The 17,771-nt window shown below is 48.0% G+C and overlaps 2 protein-coding genes across 2 annotated transcripts in view; both read right to left on the bottom strand.

The window, feature by feature from the left end:
* The window catches only part of LOC120037503 (probable methyltransferase TARBP1), a 49,188-nt gene extending 47,137 nt beyond the window's left edge, over positions 1-2,051 (bottom strand). Inside the window, exons 1-4 of the mRNA XM_038983533.1 lie at positions 977-2,051; positions 720-823; positions 535-604; positions 285-433 (exon numbers count right to left, since the gene is read on the bottom strand). Coding sequence (XP_038839461.1) covers positions 285-433; positions 535-604; positions 720-823; positions 977-1,988 — 1,335 coding nt within the window. The 5' untranslated portion in view covers positions 1,989-2,051. The remainder of the gene's footprint in view (positions 1-284; positions 434-534; positions 605-719; positions 824-976) is intronic.
* Positions 2,052-7,097: 5,046 nt separating this feature from the next.
* Positions 7,098-17,771, bottom strand: part of LOC120037504 (FERM domain-containing protein 6-like) — a 42,391-nt gene continuing 31,717 nt past the window's right edge. Inside the window, exons 12-15 of the mRNA XM_038983534.1 lie at positions 14,427-14,735; positions 11,813-11,947; positions 8,780-8,850; positions 7,098-8,637 (exon numbers count right to left, since the gene is read on the bottom strand). Coding sequence (XP_038839462.1) covers positions 8,344-8,637; positions 8,780-8,850; positions 11,813-11,947; positions 14,427-14,735 — 809 coding nt within the window. The 3' untranslated portion in view covers positions 7,098-8,343. The remainder of the gene's footprint in view (positions 8,638-8,779; positions 8,851-11,812; positions 11,948-14,426; positions 14,736-17,771) is intronic.

Genomic DNA, 17,771 nt, shown 5'->3' with positions numbered 1-17,771 from the left:
AGGTACCTGTGAGAAGGCCAGGGCGAAGGCAGGGCGTCAGAGCACCTGGAGTCTGGGTTGATGTTCTAACACTGACTGACAACTGTACCAGGTACCTGTGAGAAGGCCAGGGCGAAGGCAGGGCGAAGGCATGACGTCAGAGCACCTGGAGTCTGGGTTGATGTTCTAACACTGACTGACAACTGTACCAGGTACCTGTGAGAAGGCCAGGGCGAAGGCAGGGCGTCAGAGCACCTGGAGTCTGGGTTGATGTTCTAACACTGACTGACAACTGTACCAAGTACCTGTGAGAAGGCCAGGGCGAAGGCAGGACGTCGGAGCACCTGGAGTTCCAGCAGGTGATCCACTCCCTCTCTCATGACGGACTTGTTCTCACTGTGGAACATACGCTGGTACACACCCAGCAGCCATGACGGGTGGAACAGACTGACGCCTGAGAGAAGACAGACGGACGATTGGTAGGCAGTATTTAGTATTTAAAAGGTTTAGGTTGTCACCTTATGGTTGAGAGAGACACACACACACACACATCACCTTGACTATCATTCGCTGCTGTTTGGATCAACGTATGGATTCTGTTGAGCACAGGGCGGACCACATGAATCTACACAACACAGAGGAAAGGTAATAGTTCTTTACGACGTCATAATGGTGTTATAAATGTATAATGCATTATGAAGAGGGGTTTCATAGCAAGTGCTATCCATATTATATCTTACCTGGTTCTCCTCCAGTGTCTCCATAACCAAGGCATAGTCCTCCCAGAACTCTCTGAGCAGCTTGCATCTGTCTGGGGCCCATCTGAATATGATCTCCTCATTAACTGCAAAGGACTCACATAGTTACAATTAGGTTACACTATACAGTTTTAGAGACTTGAGTATTATTCTGTATGGTGAAGAAAATATTTTAATATGGTTAATATTATAATCAAGCTTGTCTGTCTGAATGTCAGTCACATGTATCAGCATCTTACCTTCACTTGACACTGAACTGCTTGGAAAGTCAACCGCCTCATCCTCTGACAGAGCGACACACCTTTTCAGCAGGTACAACGCCCGCTTCCGGGACACGTTGTCTTTGTGCGTCAGTCCATCTTGTAGAATCCTCCAGAACTGCAGAGAACGACGAGGGTCTGGTCGAGTATAGCTCAGACTTTGAGGAAGGGTGTGTTGCTGTAGTTTAGCCGGAGAGAAGAGATAGTCCGAGAGAGTTGTTAAACACAGCAAAGTGCGTTCTGTCACCACAGGCGAGTCCGTGTTTGAGCTGTCACTCTTGTGCCAGCTACACAAATCCTCTAAAATGAACTGGAGTTTACTCGCTATCCCATCCTCGCTGTAGCAGTTGAGGAGAGTGAAAATAAGCCGAACGGTGATTTTGGAGACCAGAGCATCCGATAACGTCTTGATACAGGACAGGGCAGATGAGAGGATCGACGTGGTCAATTCTTCGTTGGATGAGAGAGTGGGTAGGATGACTGACATGGCTTCGATAGCCACGTCGATACCCAGCCGCCCCTCACCCTGTCCGGGAAGCTCTTCCTCCGTCTCCCCGTCTGGCCGCTGGAAGGATGGCAGGACAGCGCGGGCGACTCGCCCCGAAACTGCCGTGTCACACAGTGTGTTGATGCAGACAGAAAGAAGCCTGCACACAGCGATGGTGATTTCAGCCCTTCCATCTTGCACACGTTTACCTTTGCATGCCCCGTTTCCGTTAGAGACTTTCAAGAGAACTGGTAAACATTGTGTCCAAATGATCGATTCAACTTTTCGGAGAAAGATGTCTCTTTTTGCAGTAGAAAATGCAACTTTGTCGCCATCGTCAGATGTGTCAGACTGGGGTAGTTTACCAATTCCGTCAATAAACGTTGTCAGTGCCTCTACTCTTTCTGTGTCCGGCCACGAGTCAGTTGGCCAGCACAACGTGTTAAACAAAGTATCCGGATCATGGCAACTTGATAAAAGGGCATTGATTAAAATAGAAGACATTTCAAAAGCCTACTTCAATTTGTTCACAAAGATTCACACATGACTTCTTGTCGGTATGTAAACTTCCTGATACGTCACTCACCGTTGCCAAACGCAACTCTCGCGAGAGAAATACACTTTTTAGCAACCCAAAGCTTCAAACTAGCCCAACTGCACCATATTTGCAAATATGTATATAAATACATGTGGCTCACTTAACCTGAGAAGAAGGAATTATTGTACTCTACACAACTCTCTATATATATTACCTGCAAGTGAAAAAGTGTTCTATATTTCAAACATCCCTAATCTGAGACATACCCACACCACTGACCACTCACATGTAACCTTTATTTAACTAGGCAAGTCAGTTAAGAACAAATTCTATTTACAATGATGGCCTACCCCGGCCAAACCCGGACGACGCTGGGCCAATTGTGGGCCGCCCTATGGGACTCCCAATCACAGCCGGATGTGACACGGCCTGGATTCGAAACAGGAACTGTAGTGACGCCTCTTGCACTGAGATGCAGTGCCTTAGATCACTGCACCACTCGGAAGCCCAAAATAATTATTGTCAGATACAAAACCTTTCCCCCTCTCTTTCTCTCGCTCTATTAATGGCAGGTGCACTTGGTGCAAAATGCAGGACAGTCAGACTGATTGTGTTGGGGGGTTGAGGCAGGACAGTCAGACTGATTGTGTTGGGTGGTTGAGGCAGGACATCAGACTGATTGTGTTGGGGGGTTGAGGCAGGACATCAGACTGATTGTGTTGGGTGGTTGAGGCAGGACATCAGACTGATTGTGTTGGGTGGTTGAGGCAGGACATCAGACTGATTGTGTTGGGTGGTTGAGGCAGGACATCAGACTGATTGTGTTGGGTGGTTGAGGCAGGACATCAGACTGATTGTGTTGGGGGGTTGAGGCAGGACATCAGACTGATTGTGTTGGGTGGTTGAGGCAGGACATCAGACTGATTGTGTTGGGTGGTTGAGGCAGGACATCAGACTGATTGTGTTGGGTGGTTGAGGCAGGACAGTCAGACTGATTGTGTTGGGTGGTTGAGGCAGGACATCAGATTGATTGTGTTGAGTGGTTGAGGCAGGACATTAGACTGATTGTGTTGGGGGGTTGAGGCAGGACATCAGACTGATTGTGTTGGGGGGTTGAGGCAGGACATCAGACTGATTGTGTTGGGGGGTTGAGGCAGGACATCAGACTGATTGTGTTGGGTGGTTGAGGCAGGACATCAGACTGATTGTGTTGGGTGGTTGAGGCAGGACATCAGACTGATTGTGTTGGGTGGTTGAGGCAGGACATCAGACTGATTGTGTTGGGTGGTTGAGGCAGGACATCAGACTGATTGTGTTGGGTGGTTGAGGCAGGACAGTCAGATTGATTGTGTTGAGTGGTTGAGGCAGGACATCAGATTGATTGTGTTGAGTGGTTGAGGCAGGACATCAGACTGATTGTGTTGGGGGGTTGAGGCAGGACATCAGACTGATTGTGTTGGGTGGTGAGGCAGGACAGTCAGACTGATTGTGTTGGGTGGTTGAGGCAGGACATCAGACTGATTGTTGTGGGTGGTTGAGGCAGGACATCAGACTGATTGTGTTGGGTGGTTGAGGCAGGACATCAGACTGATTGTGTTGGGTGGTTGAGGCAGGACAGTCAGACTGGTTGTGTTGGGTGGTTGAGGCAGGACATCAGACTGATTGTGTTGGGGGGTTGAGGCAGGACATCAGACTGATTGTGTTGGGGGGTTGAGGCAGGACATCAGACTGATTGTGTTGGGGGGTTGAGGCAAGACATCAGACTGATTGTGTTGGGGGGTTGAGGCAGGACATCAGACTGATTGTGTTGGGTGGTTGAGGCAGGACATCAGACTGATTGTGTTGGGTGGTTGAGGCAGGAAATCAGACTGATTGTGTTGGGTGGTTGAGGCAGGACATCAGACTGATTGTGTTGGGTGGTTGAGGCAGGACAGTCTGATTGTGTTGGGTGGTTGAGGCAGGACATCAGACTGATTGTGTTGGGTGGTTGAGGCAGGACATCAGACTGATTGTGTTGGGTGGTTGAGGCAGGACATCAGACTGATTGTGTTGGGTGGTTGAGGCAGGACAGTCAGACTGGTTGTGTTGGGGGGTTGAGGCAGGACATCAGACTGATTGTGTTGGGTGGTTGAGGCAGGACATCAGACTGATTGTGTTGGGTGGTTGAGGCAGGACAGTCAGACTGATTGTGTTGGGTGGTTGAGGCAGGACATCACACTGATTGTGTTGGGGGGTTGAGGCAGGACATCAGACTGATTGTGTTGGGGGGTTGAGGCAGGACAGTCAGACTGATTGTGTTGGGGGGTTGAGGCAGGACATCAGACTGATTGTGTTGGGGGGTTGAGGCAGGACATCAGACTGATTGTGTTGGGTGGTTGAGGCAGGACATCAGACTGATTGTGTTGGGTGGTTGAGGCAGGACAGTCAGACTGGTTGTGTTGGGGGGTTGAGGCAGGACATCAGACTGATTGTGTTGGGTGGTTGAGGCAGGACATCAGACTGATTGTGTTGGGTGGTTGAGGCAGGACATCAGACTGATTGTGTTGGGGGGTTGAGGCAGGACATCAGACTGATTGTGTTGGGTGGTTGAGGCAGGACAGTCAGACTGATTGTGTTGGGGGGTTGAGGCAAGACATCAGACTGATTGTGTTGGGTGGTTGAGGCAGGACAGTCTGATTGTGTTGGGTGGTTGAGGCAGGACATCAGACTGATTGTGTTGGGTGGTTGAGGCAGGACATCAGACTAATTGTGTTGGGTGGTTGAGGCAGGACATCAGACTGATTGTGTTGGGTGGTTGAGGCAGGACAGTCAGACTGGTTGTGTTGGGGGGTTGAGGCAGGACATCAGACTGATTGTGTTGGGTGGTTGAGGCAGGACAGTCAGACTGATTGTGTTGGGGGGTTGAGGCAGGACATCAGACTGATTGTGTTGGGTGGTTGAGGCAGGACATCAGACTGATTGTGTTGGGTGGTTGAGGCAGGACAGTCAGACTGATTGTGTTGGGTGGTTGAGGCAGGACAGTCAGACTGGTTGTGTTGGGGGGTTGAGGCAGGACATCAGACTGATTGTGTTGGGTGGTTGAGGCAGGACAGTCAGACTGATTGTGTTGGGTGGTTGAGGCAGGACATCAGACTGATTGTGTTGGGTGGTTGAGGCAGGACATCAGACTGGTTGTGTTGGGGGGTTGAGGCAGGACATCAGACTGATTGTGTTGGGTGGTTGAGGCAGGACAGTCAGACTGGTTGTGTTGGGGGGTTGAGGCAGGACATCAGACTGATTGTGTTGGGTGGTTGAGGCAGGACAGTCTGATTGTGTTGGGTGGTTGAGGCAGGACATCAGACTGATTGTGTTGGGTGGTTGAGGCAGGACAGTCAGACTGGTTGTGTTGGGGGGTTGAGGCAGGACATCAGACTGATTGTGTTGGGTGGTTGAGGCAGGACAGTCAGACTGATTGTGTTGGGGGTTGAGGCAGGACATCAGACTGATTGTGTTGGGTGGTTGAGGCAGGACAGTCAGACTGATTGTGTTGGGTGGTTGAGGCAGGACAGTCAGACTGATTGTGTTGGGTGGTTGAGGCAGGACAGTCAGACTGGTTGTGTTGGGGGGTTGAGGCAGGACATCAGACTGATTGTGTTGGGTGGTTGAGGCAGGACAGTCAGACTGATTGTGTTGGGGGGTTGAGGCAGGACAGTCAGACTGATTGTGTTGGGTGGTTGAGGCAGGACAGTCAGACTGGTTGTGTTGGGTGGTTGAGGCAGGACATCAGACTGATTGTGTTGGGTGGTTGAGGCAGGACAGTCAGACTGATTGTGTTGGGTGGTTGAGGCAGGACAGTCAGACTGGTTGTGTTGGGTGGTTGAGGCAGGACATCAGACTGATTGTGTTGGGTGGTTGAGGCAGGACAGTCAGACTGGTTGTGTTGGGTGGTTGAGGCAGGACATCAGACTGATTGTGTTGGGGGGTTGAGGCAGGACAGTCAGACTGGTTGTGTTGGGTGGTTGAGGCAGGACATCAGACTGATTGTGTTGGGGGGTTGAGGCAGGACAGTCAGACTGATTGTGTTGGGTGGTTGAGGCAGGACAGTCAGACTGGTTGTGTTGGGTGGTTGAGGCAGGACATCAGACTGATTGTGTTGGGTGGTTGAGAGGAAGGGCGATTGCAGGAGTAGCAGTAAATGCATTGGGTCACATATGAAGCTCATGTGATCTGTTGAGATTCAGTGGATCAGGAGATACTTTTCAGCATCAACGCATATAACAATATACACCAATACAATATACACCAATACAACACACACCAATACAACACACACCAATAGAACACGCACCAATACAATGCACCAATAGATGCCAATAGATGGCACCAATAGACACCACTATAACTCACCTGGTGTATTTGTTTCTACTATCAATCACTACAATAGTTATGCCTTTCATTGGAAGGAGAGTGTTCTTGAGCAAAACATTCAAAAACTGGCAAAATAACTGGCAAATAAACTGGAGAAATAATGTCACTATTTCCTTGGATTAGTATTAAGATCATTCCATAGACCAGTGGCGTTCAAAACGTTTTCAGCGGGAACCCCATTTATTTCTGACAGAATTTCTGGGGACCAAATTTTTTTTCACAATAATTTCCTAATGACATCACCCCATGCCAATATAATTTCAAACTCATGACCTTAAAATCAGTGCATTCGATTTTTACATCAAATAACCTTCAATTCATAACATTTCTCTTATCAAAATGAAAAGAAACCAATAAATACATTTCATCAAATGAAATTTTTCTAAATATCTTTCTCAAAAACGTATATTGTCCCATACAATAATCCATACTCTTAAATGTTTGTTTGGCGACACCACTGCAGTTTCCCCTCAGCCCCACTAGGGGTCGCAACCGACTTTGAATATCACTGCCATTGAATGTATTGTATCAAAAAAGAGATCAGTATTTAGGCTTATCGTAGCTAATCCAAAGTGCACCATTCACACACTACAGTAACAAAGAGGTAATGGACCAATATAAAAGACAACTGATTTGTGTATTGTTGGGAATTGTTAGATAATACTGCACTGTTGGAACTAGGAACAAAAGCATTTCGCTACACCCGCAATAACATCTGCTAAATATGTGTATGTGACCAATAACATTTGATTTGATTTGACCCTAATATGTGCGTTGAGCAACGTACGGAGAGATTTGTCATCATTGCTTTATTTATATAATCATTCCAGTGTGCATGAAGACAATCACAGAAATAGTTCATAGTAATGTGCTGCTCTACTTATAGGTTTTTACTTTTAGTATAGAAAGAAAACATTTAGAAATATATTTAATACACAGGTAGTTTGACACAGGAGTGAATGTAAGATTGACAAACAGTGCAAGCATGTTGAACTGTTTTTTACATTTTCATTTTTTGAGTTTTAGATTTTAAAAAAAGGACAATACATTGTTGCAGCTATGGCAGACTTGTAATATCATCACGACAAAATACACCATCTTGTATATGTGATGTTCATTTCAGAGCATTCGTTTTTATAGACAAACTGACATACAAGGGAAACAAAAGCAAAACATAAGATTAAAAATGCTGTTGGTTATTTTTAATAATGTAATGATGATACATTTAAATTTACTCAGGATGTCAACGTGCAGTAAAGTCCTTTGCTCTTCACAACAGACCATAAAGTACTTCTAGAGATACTCCTGGTTCAAACTATGCCACGATTCACACAAACACCAATTAAGAAACTGAAGAAATGCAATGTTCACCCCTATTTACATACAGCTGTGTATAATTTACAGTTATTGATATGGTTACAATGTGTTAGTACCTCAAAGTAAAAAATATTGTAAAATAGTTGAAAATATAAGACAATTATGTACAAAGTATCTACAAAAGGTAAAACAAAAAGTATCAAACATGTTCAATAAATATGTAGAGTATGGTCTGTATTGGGATGATTATTGAAGGCGATGGCCTCCTTCCGTTTCACAATGAATGCTACCAATACCAATCGATGTCAGACTTCTTCTCTCCTCTTAAAAAGGTCCATAAAGTCCTCCAACATCTCTGTGCAGTCTCTCCCCTGTATCTGAGTCATACAGTAGAGCACAGGCATGAAGAGGGCCATCCATGGTCCTTGATGTAACCAGGCCAGCACAGTACAGTTCGGCCCGGTTGTGTAAAAACGTTACGTTCTACAGTTAGAACTCTCGCTGCATGCAGCCACTCCCCTGTATCCTACAGTTTCATTGGAGGGGGATGTAGGTAGAGAATAGGCTTGAAGAAGGACATTGGTCCTCTGTGTTGTTCTACAGTATAAACTCCAACAGCTGTTCGTCTCCCAGTAGATCCAGAGACAGGCAGTTCATAGACCTGTGTCCATAGAAGGTGCCCTTAGCCGGGCAGTGGATGGGGAGATAGTAGCCCCCGTTGTTACACCCTGGGGGGCTCTTAGCGTTACTCTGGGAGTCCGGGAGGGGCAGGCCAAAGGTGTAGCTGTGGGAGGAGTCAGGGGGTAGAGTCGTGCCGAGGGGGGCGAAGAGGCGAACGTCATCCAGACTCTGGCTGTGGCGGTCCACGCAATGGGATCTTGACTTCAGGATCTGCAATACAGAGAGAGAGAAAGAAAGCGAGAGAGTGAGTTTATGAAAGTAATAAGTGATGGAAGGAGAGGAAACATGGAGTATCCTGAGAAAGGAGGAGGAGGAAGAAGAGGAAGATCGAGGAGGAGGATAGGGGTCTTACCTGTCCCAGGGTATCTTTGCTGCGTAGTGTCACCAGGTCTTCATCTCTGTCTACCTGATCCCCCTTGAATCCTGTTAAAATGACATCACTGTTGTCAGCTAGAGGCAGGTATTTGGACACCATTTTACACTCACATTTCAATTCAGGAATGCAAGAATCTGAAATATCATATCATTCCCAGGCCACTAGGTGGCATATATGAGACTCAATTGTAATGTTCTTTATGAACAAACTCTCATCTCTGCTAAATTTTCAGTAGAAAATTTAGTAGTACTTTCCCCCAGATATATATACACTGCTCAAAAAAAATAAAGGGAACACTTAAACAACACAATGTAACTCCAAGTCAATCACACTTCTGTGAAATCAAACTGTCCACTTAGGAAGCAACACTGATTGACAATAAATTTCACATGCTGTTGTGCAAATGGAATAGACAACAGGTGGAAATTATAGGCAATTAGCAAGACACCCCCAATAAAGGAGTGGTTCTGCAGGTGGTGACCACAGACCACTTCTCAGTTCCTATGCTTCCTGGCTGATGTTTTGGTCACTTTTGAATGCTGGCGGTGCTTTCACTCTAGTGGTAGCATAAGACGGAGACTACAACCCACACAAGTGGCTCAGGTAGTGCAGCTCATCCAGGATGGCACATCAATGCGAGCTGTGGCAAGAAGGTTTGCTGTGTCAGTCAGCGTAGTGTCCAGAGCATGGAGGCGCTACCAGGAGACAGGCCACTACATCAGGAGACGTGGAGGAGGCCGTAGGAGGGCAACAACCCAGCAGCAGGACCGCTACCTCCGCCTTTGTGCAAGGAGGAGCAGGAGGAGCACTGCCAGAGCCCTGCAAAATGACCTCCAGCAGGCCACAAATGTGCATGTGTCTGCTCAAACGGTCAGAAACAGACTCCCTGAGGGTGGTATGAGGGCCCGACGTCCACAGGTGGGGGTTGTGCTTACAGCCCAACACCGTGCAGGACGTTTGGCATTTACCAGAGAACACCAAGATTGGCAAATTCGCCACTGGCGCCCTGTGCTCTTCACAGATGAAAGCAGGTTCACACTGAGCACATGTGACAGACATGACAGAGTCTGGAGACGCCGTGGAGAACGTTCTGCTGCCTGCAACATCCTCCAGCATGACCGGTTTGGCGGTGGGTCAGTCATGGTGTGGGGTGGCATTTCTTTGGGGGGCCGCACAGCCCTCCATGGGCTCGCCAGACGTAGCCTGACTGCCATTAGGTACCGAGATGAGATCCTCAGACCCCTTGTGAGACCATATGCTGGTGCGGTTGGCCCTGGGTTCCTCCTAATGCAAGACAATGCTAGACCTCATGTGGCTGGAGTGTGTCCGCAGTTCCTGCAAGAGGAAGGCATTGATGCTATGGACTGGCCCGCCCGTTCCCCAGACCTGAACCCAATTGAGCACATCTGGGACATCATGTCTCGCTCCATCCACCAACGCCACTTTGCACCACAGACTGTCCAGGAGTTGGCGGATGCTTTAGTCCAGGTCTGGGAGGAGATCCCTCAGGAGACCATCCGCCACCTATTCAGGAGCATGCCCAGGCGTTGTAGGGAGGTCATACAGGCACGTGGAGGCCACACACACTACTGAGCCTCATTTTGACTTGTTTTAAGGACATTACATCAAAGTTGGATCAGCCTGTAGTGTGGTTTTCCACTTTAATTTTGACTGTGACTCCAAATCCAGACCTCCATGGGTTGATAAATTTGATTTCCATTTAATTTGTGTGTGATTTTGTTGTCAGCACATTCAACTATGTAAAGAAAAAAGTATTTAATAAGAATATTTCATTCATTCAGATCTAGAATGTGTTATTTTAGTGTTCCCTTTATTTTTTTGAGCAGTGTATACAGAACAAATGCAAGTTTTGGTAGTACGTTATTCAAAACACTTCTCTAACGTCCTATATGTTGTCAGTTGTTAAAATACTTACAATATAATGTGATAAGAACTCATATAGCTTACAACCTCACTCACCTTCACAATGAGTCTCTGAGGTGAGCACGGGACAATCAACCTCACTCACCTTCACAATGAGTCTCTGGGGTGAGCACGGGACAATCAACCTCACTCACCTTCACAATGAGTCTCTGGGGTGAGCACGGGACAATCAACCTCACTCACCTTCACAATGAGTCTCTGGGGTGAGCACGGGACAATCAACCTCACTCACCTTCACAATGAGTCTCTGGGGTGAGCACGGGACAATCAACCTCACTCACCTTCACAATGAGTCTCTGGGGTGAGCACGGGACAATCAACCTCACTCACCTTCACAATGAGTCTCTGAGGTGAGCACGGGACAATCAACCTCACTCACCTTCACAATGAGTCTCTGGGGTGAGCACGGGACAATCAACCTCACTCACCTTCACAATGAGTCTCTGGGGTGAGCACGGGACAATCAACCTCACTCACCTTCACAATGAGTCTCTGGGGTGAGCACGGGACAATCAACCTCACTCACCTTCACAATGAGTCTCTGAGGTGAGCACGGGACAATCAACCTCACTCACCTTCACAATGAGTCTCTGAGGTGAGCACGGGACAATCAACCTCACTCACCTTCACAATGAGTCTCTGGGGTGAGCACGGGACAATCAACCTCACTCACCTTCACAATGAGTCTCTGGGGTGAGCACGGGACAATCAACCTCACTCACCTTCACAATGAGTCTCTGGGGTGAGCACGGGACAATCAACCTCACTCACCTTCACAATGAGTCTCTGAGGTGAGCACGGGACAATCAACCTCACTCACCTTCACAATGAGTCTCTGAGGTGAGCACGGGACAATCAACCTCACTCACCTTCACAATGAGTCTCTGGGGTGAGCACGGGACAATCAACCTCACTCACCTTCACAATGAGTCTCTGAGGTGAGCACGGGACAATCAACCTCACTCACCTTCACAATGAGTCTCTGAGGTGAGCACGGGACAATCAACCTCACTCACCTTCACAATGAGTCTCTGAGGTGAGCACGGGACAATCAACCTCACTCACCTTCACAATGAGTCTCTGAGGTGAGCACGGGACAATCAACCGACACGCCCTCAATCAGCTCAGCCAATCTCAGCATTTCCTCTGGGTCGTCCACGGAAACCTCTCCTGGACTGTCCACACTGGCCTGCTGGGTCTCTGGAGAGGAGAAGCAGAATACTTAGTGGAATTACTACTTTTGAATGAACGATCCATGTGTCCAGTAGTATTCCACTTAGAATGAAGTGATATACACAACAGGTGACATCACTAAGGGATCATAGCTTTCACTGTGATTCACCTGGTCAGTCTGTCATGGAAAGTGTCTCTGGAACAGAGGAATGAATCCATAAATAAAACTATGTCTTTGTTCTAATAACCACACTAACATACCATGTAGAATTAAGCAAAGTATTTGGCAAGCATTCTAAGTGGTATTCTAGTGTGGATATTGGAACGCAGCCACAGTTAACTGAACATGGAGTATTTATTCTAAACTGCAGGTATGTGTGTGTGTGTACGTGTATGTATGCATGTGTGTGTGTGTGTGTATTACTTGAGTAACAGGGCAGCAGACCATAAACAGGTCATTCTGTGGGCTGTGGGAGGATGGGAGTAAAACATCTTTGCATAATCTTTATCTTTAAAACTTTTGTGAAGATAAGAGATGAATGCCAGTAGCATACTTCCTGAACACTGAATTCCAGAACACTGAATTCCAGAACACTGAATTCCAGAACACTGAATTCCAGAACACTGACAAATCATGTTGTTGCTGTTGCTCCACTTCTGATGACTCACCAAGTAACATGGCAGATGTTCTACACCTATCTTTATGTTGAGTGATTGAGACTAGTAGGGTGTCCAATCAAAGACATATTTTGATCAATGGGTAAAACAATATGTTAATTGTGTAGACAATCCTCTAAGAAAACCAATCGTTCAAACCTCATGTCTCCATCATAATCCGTTCCAAACTAATTGGAGTTTTTACCCTTGTAGGATGGTCAAGATCAGGGCGACTAAATCAATGGAGGGCAGAGAAGAAAACGTGGTCATAAATCAGGAGAATAGCATCGTGTCAGAATTAAGGCCCACTGACAGGCTCACCGCTCAACTCTACAGACAGGCTCACCGCTCACCTCTACAGACAGGCTCACCGCTCACCTCTACAGACAGGCTCACCGCTCACCTCTACAGACAGGCTCACCGCTCACCTCTACAGACAGGCTCACCGCTCACCTCTACAGACAGGCTCACCGCTCACCTCTACAGACAGGCTCACCGCTCACCTCTACAGACAGGCTCACCGCTCACCTCTACAGACAGGCTCACCGCTCACCTCTACAGACAGGCTCACCGCTCACCTCTACAGACAGGCTCACCGCTCACCTCTACAGACAGGCTCACCGCTCACCTCTACAGACAGGCTCACCGCTCACCTCTACAGACAGGCTCACCGCTCACCTCTACAGACAGGCTCACCGCTCACCTCTACAGACAGGCTCACCGCTCACCTCTACAGACAGGCTCACCGCTCACCTCTACAGACAGGCTCACCGCTCACCTCTACAGACAGGCTCACCGCTCACCTCTACAGACAGGCTCACCGCTCACCTCTACAGACAGGCTCACCGCTCACCTCTACAGACAGGCTCACCGCTCACCTCTACAGACAGGCTCACCGCTCACCTCTACAGACAGGCTCACCGCTCACTCTACAGACGGCTCACCTCTACAGACAGGCTCACCGCTCACCTCTACAGACAGGCTCACCGCTCACCTCTACAGACAGGCTCACCGCTCACCTCTACAGACAGGCTCACCGCTCACCTCTACAGACAGGCTCACCGCTCAACTCTACAGACAGGCTCACCGCTCAACTCTACAGACAGGCTCACCGCTCAACTCTACAGACAGGCTCACCGCTCAACTCTACAGACAGGCTCACCGTTGAACTTGTCATTTTTCTTCTCAAATCCAGAGGACATAAAACAATATAGAGGTAAGATAGATATCAATTTTGAGACATGACATTTAGTATTTGCATATTTTACTATACACTGTTCATATTAAATGTGAAGTTCCTGTTCTTTTTCGAAGATTTATCAGAAAAACAAACGTATCTCTGAAATGTCAAAGGAACATTTATTTCAGCTCATGATGTTAATTTTGCTTTTCGTGACCTGCAGAAACAACTTTGCAGACAACCACAACATGTCAAATCCTCAAAAAGTCACAGCAGAGAAAGCTGCACTGCTCTGTCACCGCTCTGCTTATTTTCGTATATATTAGGTCAGGAAATCCAACTGGTTGGGTATAATGTTAATAATATGAATGATACGTCAGAGAAAGACCCCACTGAACGATGCAGAACACGAAGAATCATATTTGTCGTGGTCAAATGTATTTCATAACACAAGGAAGTTCAATTTCATCACAAAAGCTTGTTTTCACCCACTCCAGGTAGAGTGGATGGACACCATACATTGCGTAGGAGTAAGGTCGCCTGACCTAAGATATTGGATCAAGCTGCATCAAGATACACACCAGACTGCCACTTTCTGTCTGTCTCTCTCTCACACACACACACACACACACTTCGACTGATACCTTAAACTCTAACCTCCTCTCTCACCTTCCTCCTGCCACTCCTCTTCATCAGTGCGTGCTTTACTGCCCGTGTCCACGCCCGAAGTGTGAGAACTCCCGTGACTCGCCGCCGAACTGAAACACTTCTCCATCCTCTTCCTCAGTCCAGTCTCCTCCTCCATGGACGCCATCTCCATGGAGATGCTGCTGTGTTGCCGTATCGCATCGCGGTCTGCCTCGATGCCCGAGCTGGAGGTAGAGTGTCGGGACAAGCCGGGGCTGCCCCCCTCGCTGCCCCCTGGAGGGTCTACATCCAGGTCATCACTGATGTACGACTCCCTGTAGCGCTTCTTCTCTGGAGGGGGACAGAGAGGGGAGGAGGACCGGAGGGGAGGAGGATGTTCAAATTAAGCCATTCATTCACAGAGGAGAGGAGAAGAGAGGGGAGGAGAATAGAGGAGAGGAGGAGAATAGAGGAGGAGAATAGAGGAGAGGAGAATAGAGGAGAAGAGAGGGGAGGAGAATAGAGGAGAGGAGAGAAGAGGAGAAGAGAGGGGAGGAGAAGAGAGAAGAGGAGAAGAGGGGAGGAGAATAGAGGAGAGGAGAGAAGAGGAGAAGAGAAGAGAGGAGATGAGAGAATAGAGGAGAGAAGAGGAGAAGAGAGGGGAGGAGAAGAGAGGAGAGGAGAGAAGAGGAGAAGAGGGGAGGAGAATAGAGGAGAGAAGAGGAGAAGAGAGGGGAGGAGAATAGAGGATAGGAGCGAAGAGCAGAAGAGAGGGGAGGAGAATAGAGGAGAGGAGAGAAGAGGAGAAGAGAGGGGAGGAGAAGAGAGGAGATGAGAGAATAGAGGAGAGGAGGAGAGAATAGAGGAGAAGAGGGGAGGAGAATAGAGGAGAGAAGGAGAGAATAGAGGAGGAGAATAGAGGAGAAGAGAGGCGAGGAGAGAATAGAGGAGAATAGAGGAGAGGAGAATAGAGGAGAGGAGAATAGAGGAGAATAGAGGAGAGGAGAATAGAGGAGAGGAGAATAGAGGAGAGGAGAGGGGAGGAGAATAGAGGAGAGGAGAGAATAGAGGAGAGGAGAATAGAGGAGAGAAGAGGAGAAGAGGGGAGGAGAATAGAGGAGAGGAGAGAAGAGGAGAAGAGAAGAGAGGAGATGAGAGAATAGAGGAGAGAAGAGGAGAAGAGAGGGGAGGAGAAGAGAGGAGAGGAGAGAAGAGGAGAAGAGGGGAGGAGAATAGAGGAGAGGAGAGAAGAGGAGAAGAGAGGGGAGGAGAATAGAGGATAGGAGCGAAGAGCAGAAGAGCGGGGAGGAGAATAGAGGAGAGGAGAGAAGAGGAGAAGAGAGGGGAGGAGAAGAGAGGAGATGAGAGAATAGAGGAGAGGAGGAGAGAATAGAGGAGAAGAGGGGAGGAGAATAGAGGAGAGAAGGAGAGAATAGAGGAGGAGAATAGAGGAGAAGAGAGGCGAGGAGAGAATAGAGGAGAATAGAGGAGAGGAGAATAGAGGAGAGGAGAATAGAGGAGAGGAGAGAATAGAGGAGAATAGAGGAGAGGAGAGAATAGAGGAGAGGAGAATAGAGGAGAGGAGAGAATAGAGGAGAGGAGAATAGAGGAGAATAGAGGAGAGGAGAATAGAGGAGAGGAGAGAATAGAGGAGAATAGAGGAGAGGAGAGAATAGAGGAGAGGAGAATAGAGGAGAGGAGAGAATAGAGGAGAGGAGAAGAGAGGAGATGAGAGAATAGAGGAGAGAAGAGGAGAAGAGAGGGGAGGAGAAGAGAGGAGAGGAGAAGAGGGGAGGAGAAGAGGGGAGGAGAATAGAGGAGAGGAGAGAAGAGGAGAAGAGAGGGGAGGAGAATAGAAGAGAGGAGAGAAGAGGAGAAGAGAGGGGAGGAGAATAGAGGAGAGGAGAGAAGAGGAGAAGAGAGGGGAGGAGAAGAGAGGAGATGAGAGAATAGAGGAGAGGAGGAGAGAATATAGGAGAAGAGGGGAGGAGAATAGAGGAGAGAAGGAGAGAATAGAGGAGAATAGAGGAGGAGAATAGAGGAGAAGAGCGGCGAGGAGAGAATAGAGGAGAATAGAGGAGAGGAGAATATAGGAGAGGAGAATAGAGGAGAGGAGAAAATAGAGGAGAGGAGAAAATAGAGGAGAGGAGAGAATAGAGGAGAGGAGAATAGAGGAGAGGAGAATAGAGGAGAGGAGAATAGAGGAGAGGAGAATAGAGGAGAGGAGAATAGAGGAGAGGAGAATAGAGGAGAGGAGAGAATAGAGGAGAGGAGAATAGAGGAGAGGAGAGAATAGAGGAGAAGAGAGGGGAGGAGAAGAGAGGAGAGGAGAATAGAGGAGAGGAGAATAGAGGAGAGGAGAATAGAGGAGAGGAGAAGAGAGGGGAGGAGAGAATAGAGGAGAGAAGAGGAGAAGAGAGGGGAGGAGAAGAGAGGAGAGGAGAAGAGGGGAGGAGAAGAGGGGAGGAGAATAGAGGAGAGGAGAGAAGAGGAGAAGAGAGGGGAGGAGAATAGAAGAGAGGAGAGAAGAGGAGAAGAGAGGGGAGGAGAATAGAGGAGAGGAGAGAAGAGGAGAAGAGAGGGGAGGAGAAGAGAGGAGATGAGAGAATAGAGGAGAGGAGGAGAGAATATAGGAGAAGAGGGGAGGAGAATAGAGGAGAGAAGGAGAGAATAGAGGAGAATAGAGGAGGAGAATAGAGGAGAAGAGCGGCGAGGAGAGAATAGAGGAGAATAGAGGAGAGGAGAATATAGGAGAGGAGAATAGAGGAGAGGAGAAAATAGAGGAGAGGAGAAAATAGAGGAGAGGAGAGAATAGAGGAGAGGAGAATAGAGGAGAGGAGAATAGAGGAGAGGAGAATAGAGGAGAGGAGAATAGAGGAGAGGAGAATAGAGGAGAGGAGAATAGAGGAGAGGAGAGAATAGAGGAGAGGAGAATAGAGGAGAGGAGAGAATAGAGGAGAAGAGAGGGGAGGAGAAGAGAGGAGAGGAGAATAGAGGAGAGGAGAATAGAGGAGAGGAGAATAGAGGAGAGGAGAAGAGAGGGGAGGAGAATAGAGGAGAGGAGAATAGAGGAGAGGAGAGAATAGAGGAGAAGAGAGGAGAGGAGAATAGAGGAGAGGAGAATAGAGGAGAAGAGAGGGGAGGAGAAGAGAGGGGAGGAGAATAGAGGGGAGGAGAATAGAGGAGAAGAGAGGGGAGGAGAATAGAGGAGAAGAGGGGAGGAGAATAGAGGAGAGGAGAGAAGAGGAGAAGAGAGGGGAGGAGAAGAGAGGAGATGAGAGAATAGAGGAGAGAAGAGGAGAAGAGAGGGGAGGAGAAGAGAGGAGAGGAGAAGAGGGGAGGAGAAGAGGGGAGGAGAATAGAGGAGAGGAGAGAAGAGGAGAAGAG

Source organism: Salvelinus namaycush, unplaced genomic scaffold (assembly GCF_016432855.1).
Source record: "Salvelinus namaycush isolate Seneca unplaced genomic scaffold, SaNama_1.0 Scaffold173, whole genome shotgun sequence".
In the NCBI taxonomy this organism is placed as follows: Eukaryota; Metazoa; Chordata; class Actinopteri; order Salmoniformes; family Salmonidae; genus Salvelinus; species Salvelinus namaycush.
The sequence above is the reverse complement of the archived record's forward strand: the minus strand, read 5'-3'. Positions and strand labels throughout refer to the sequence as shown.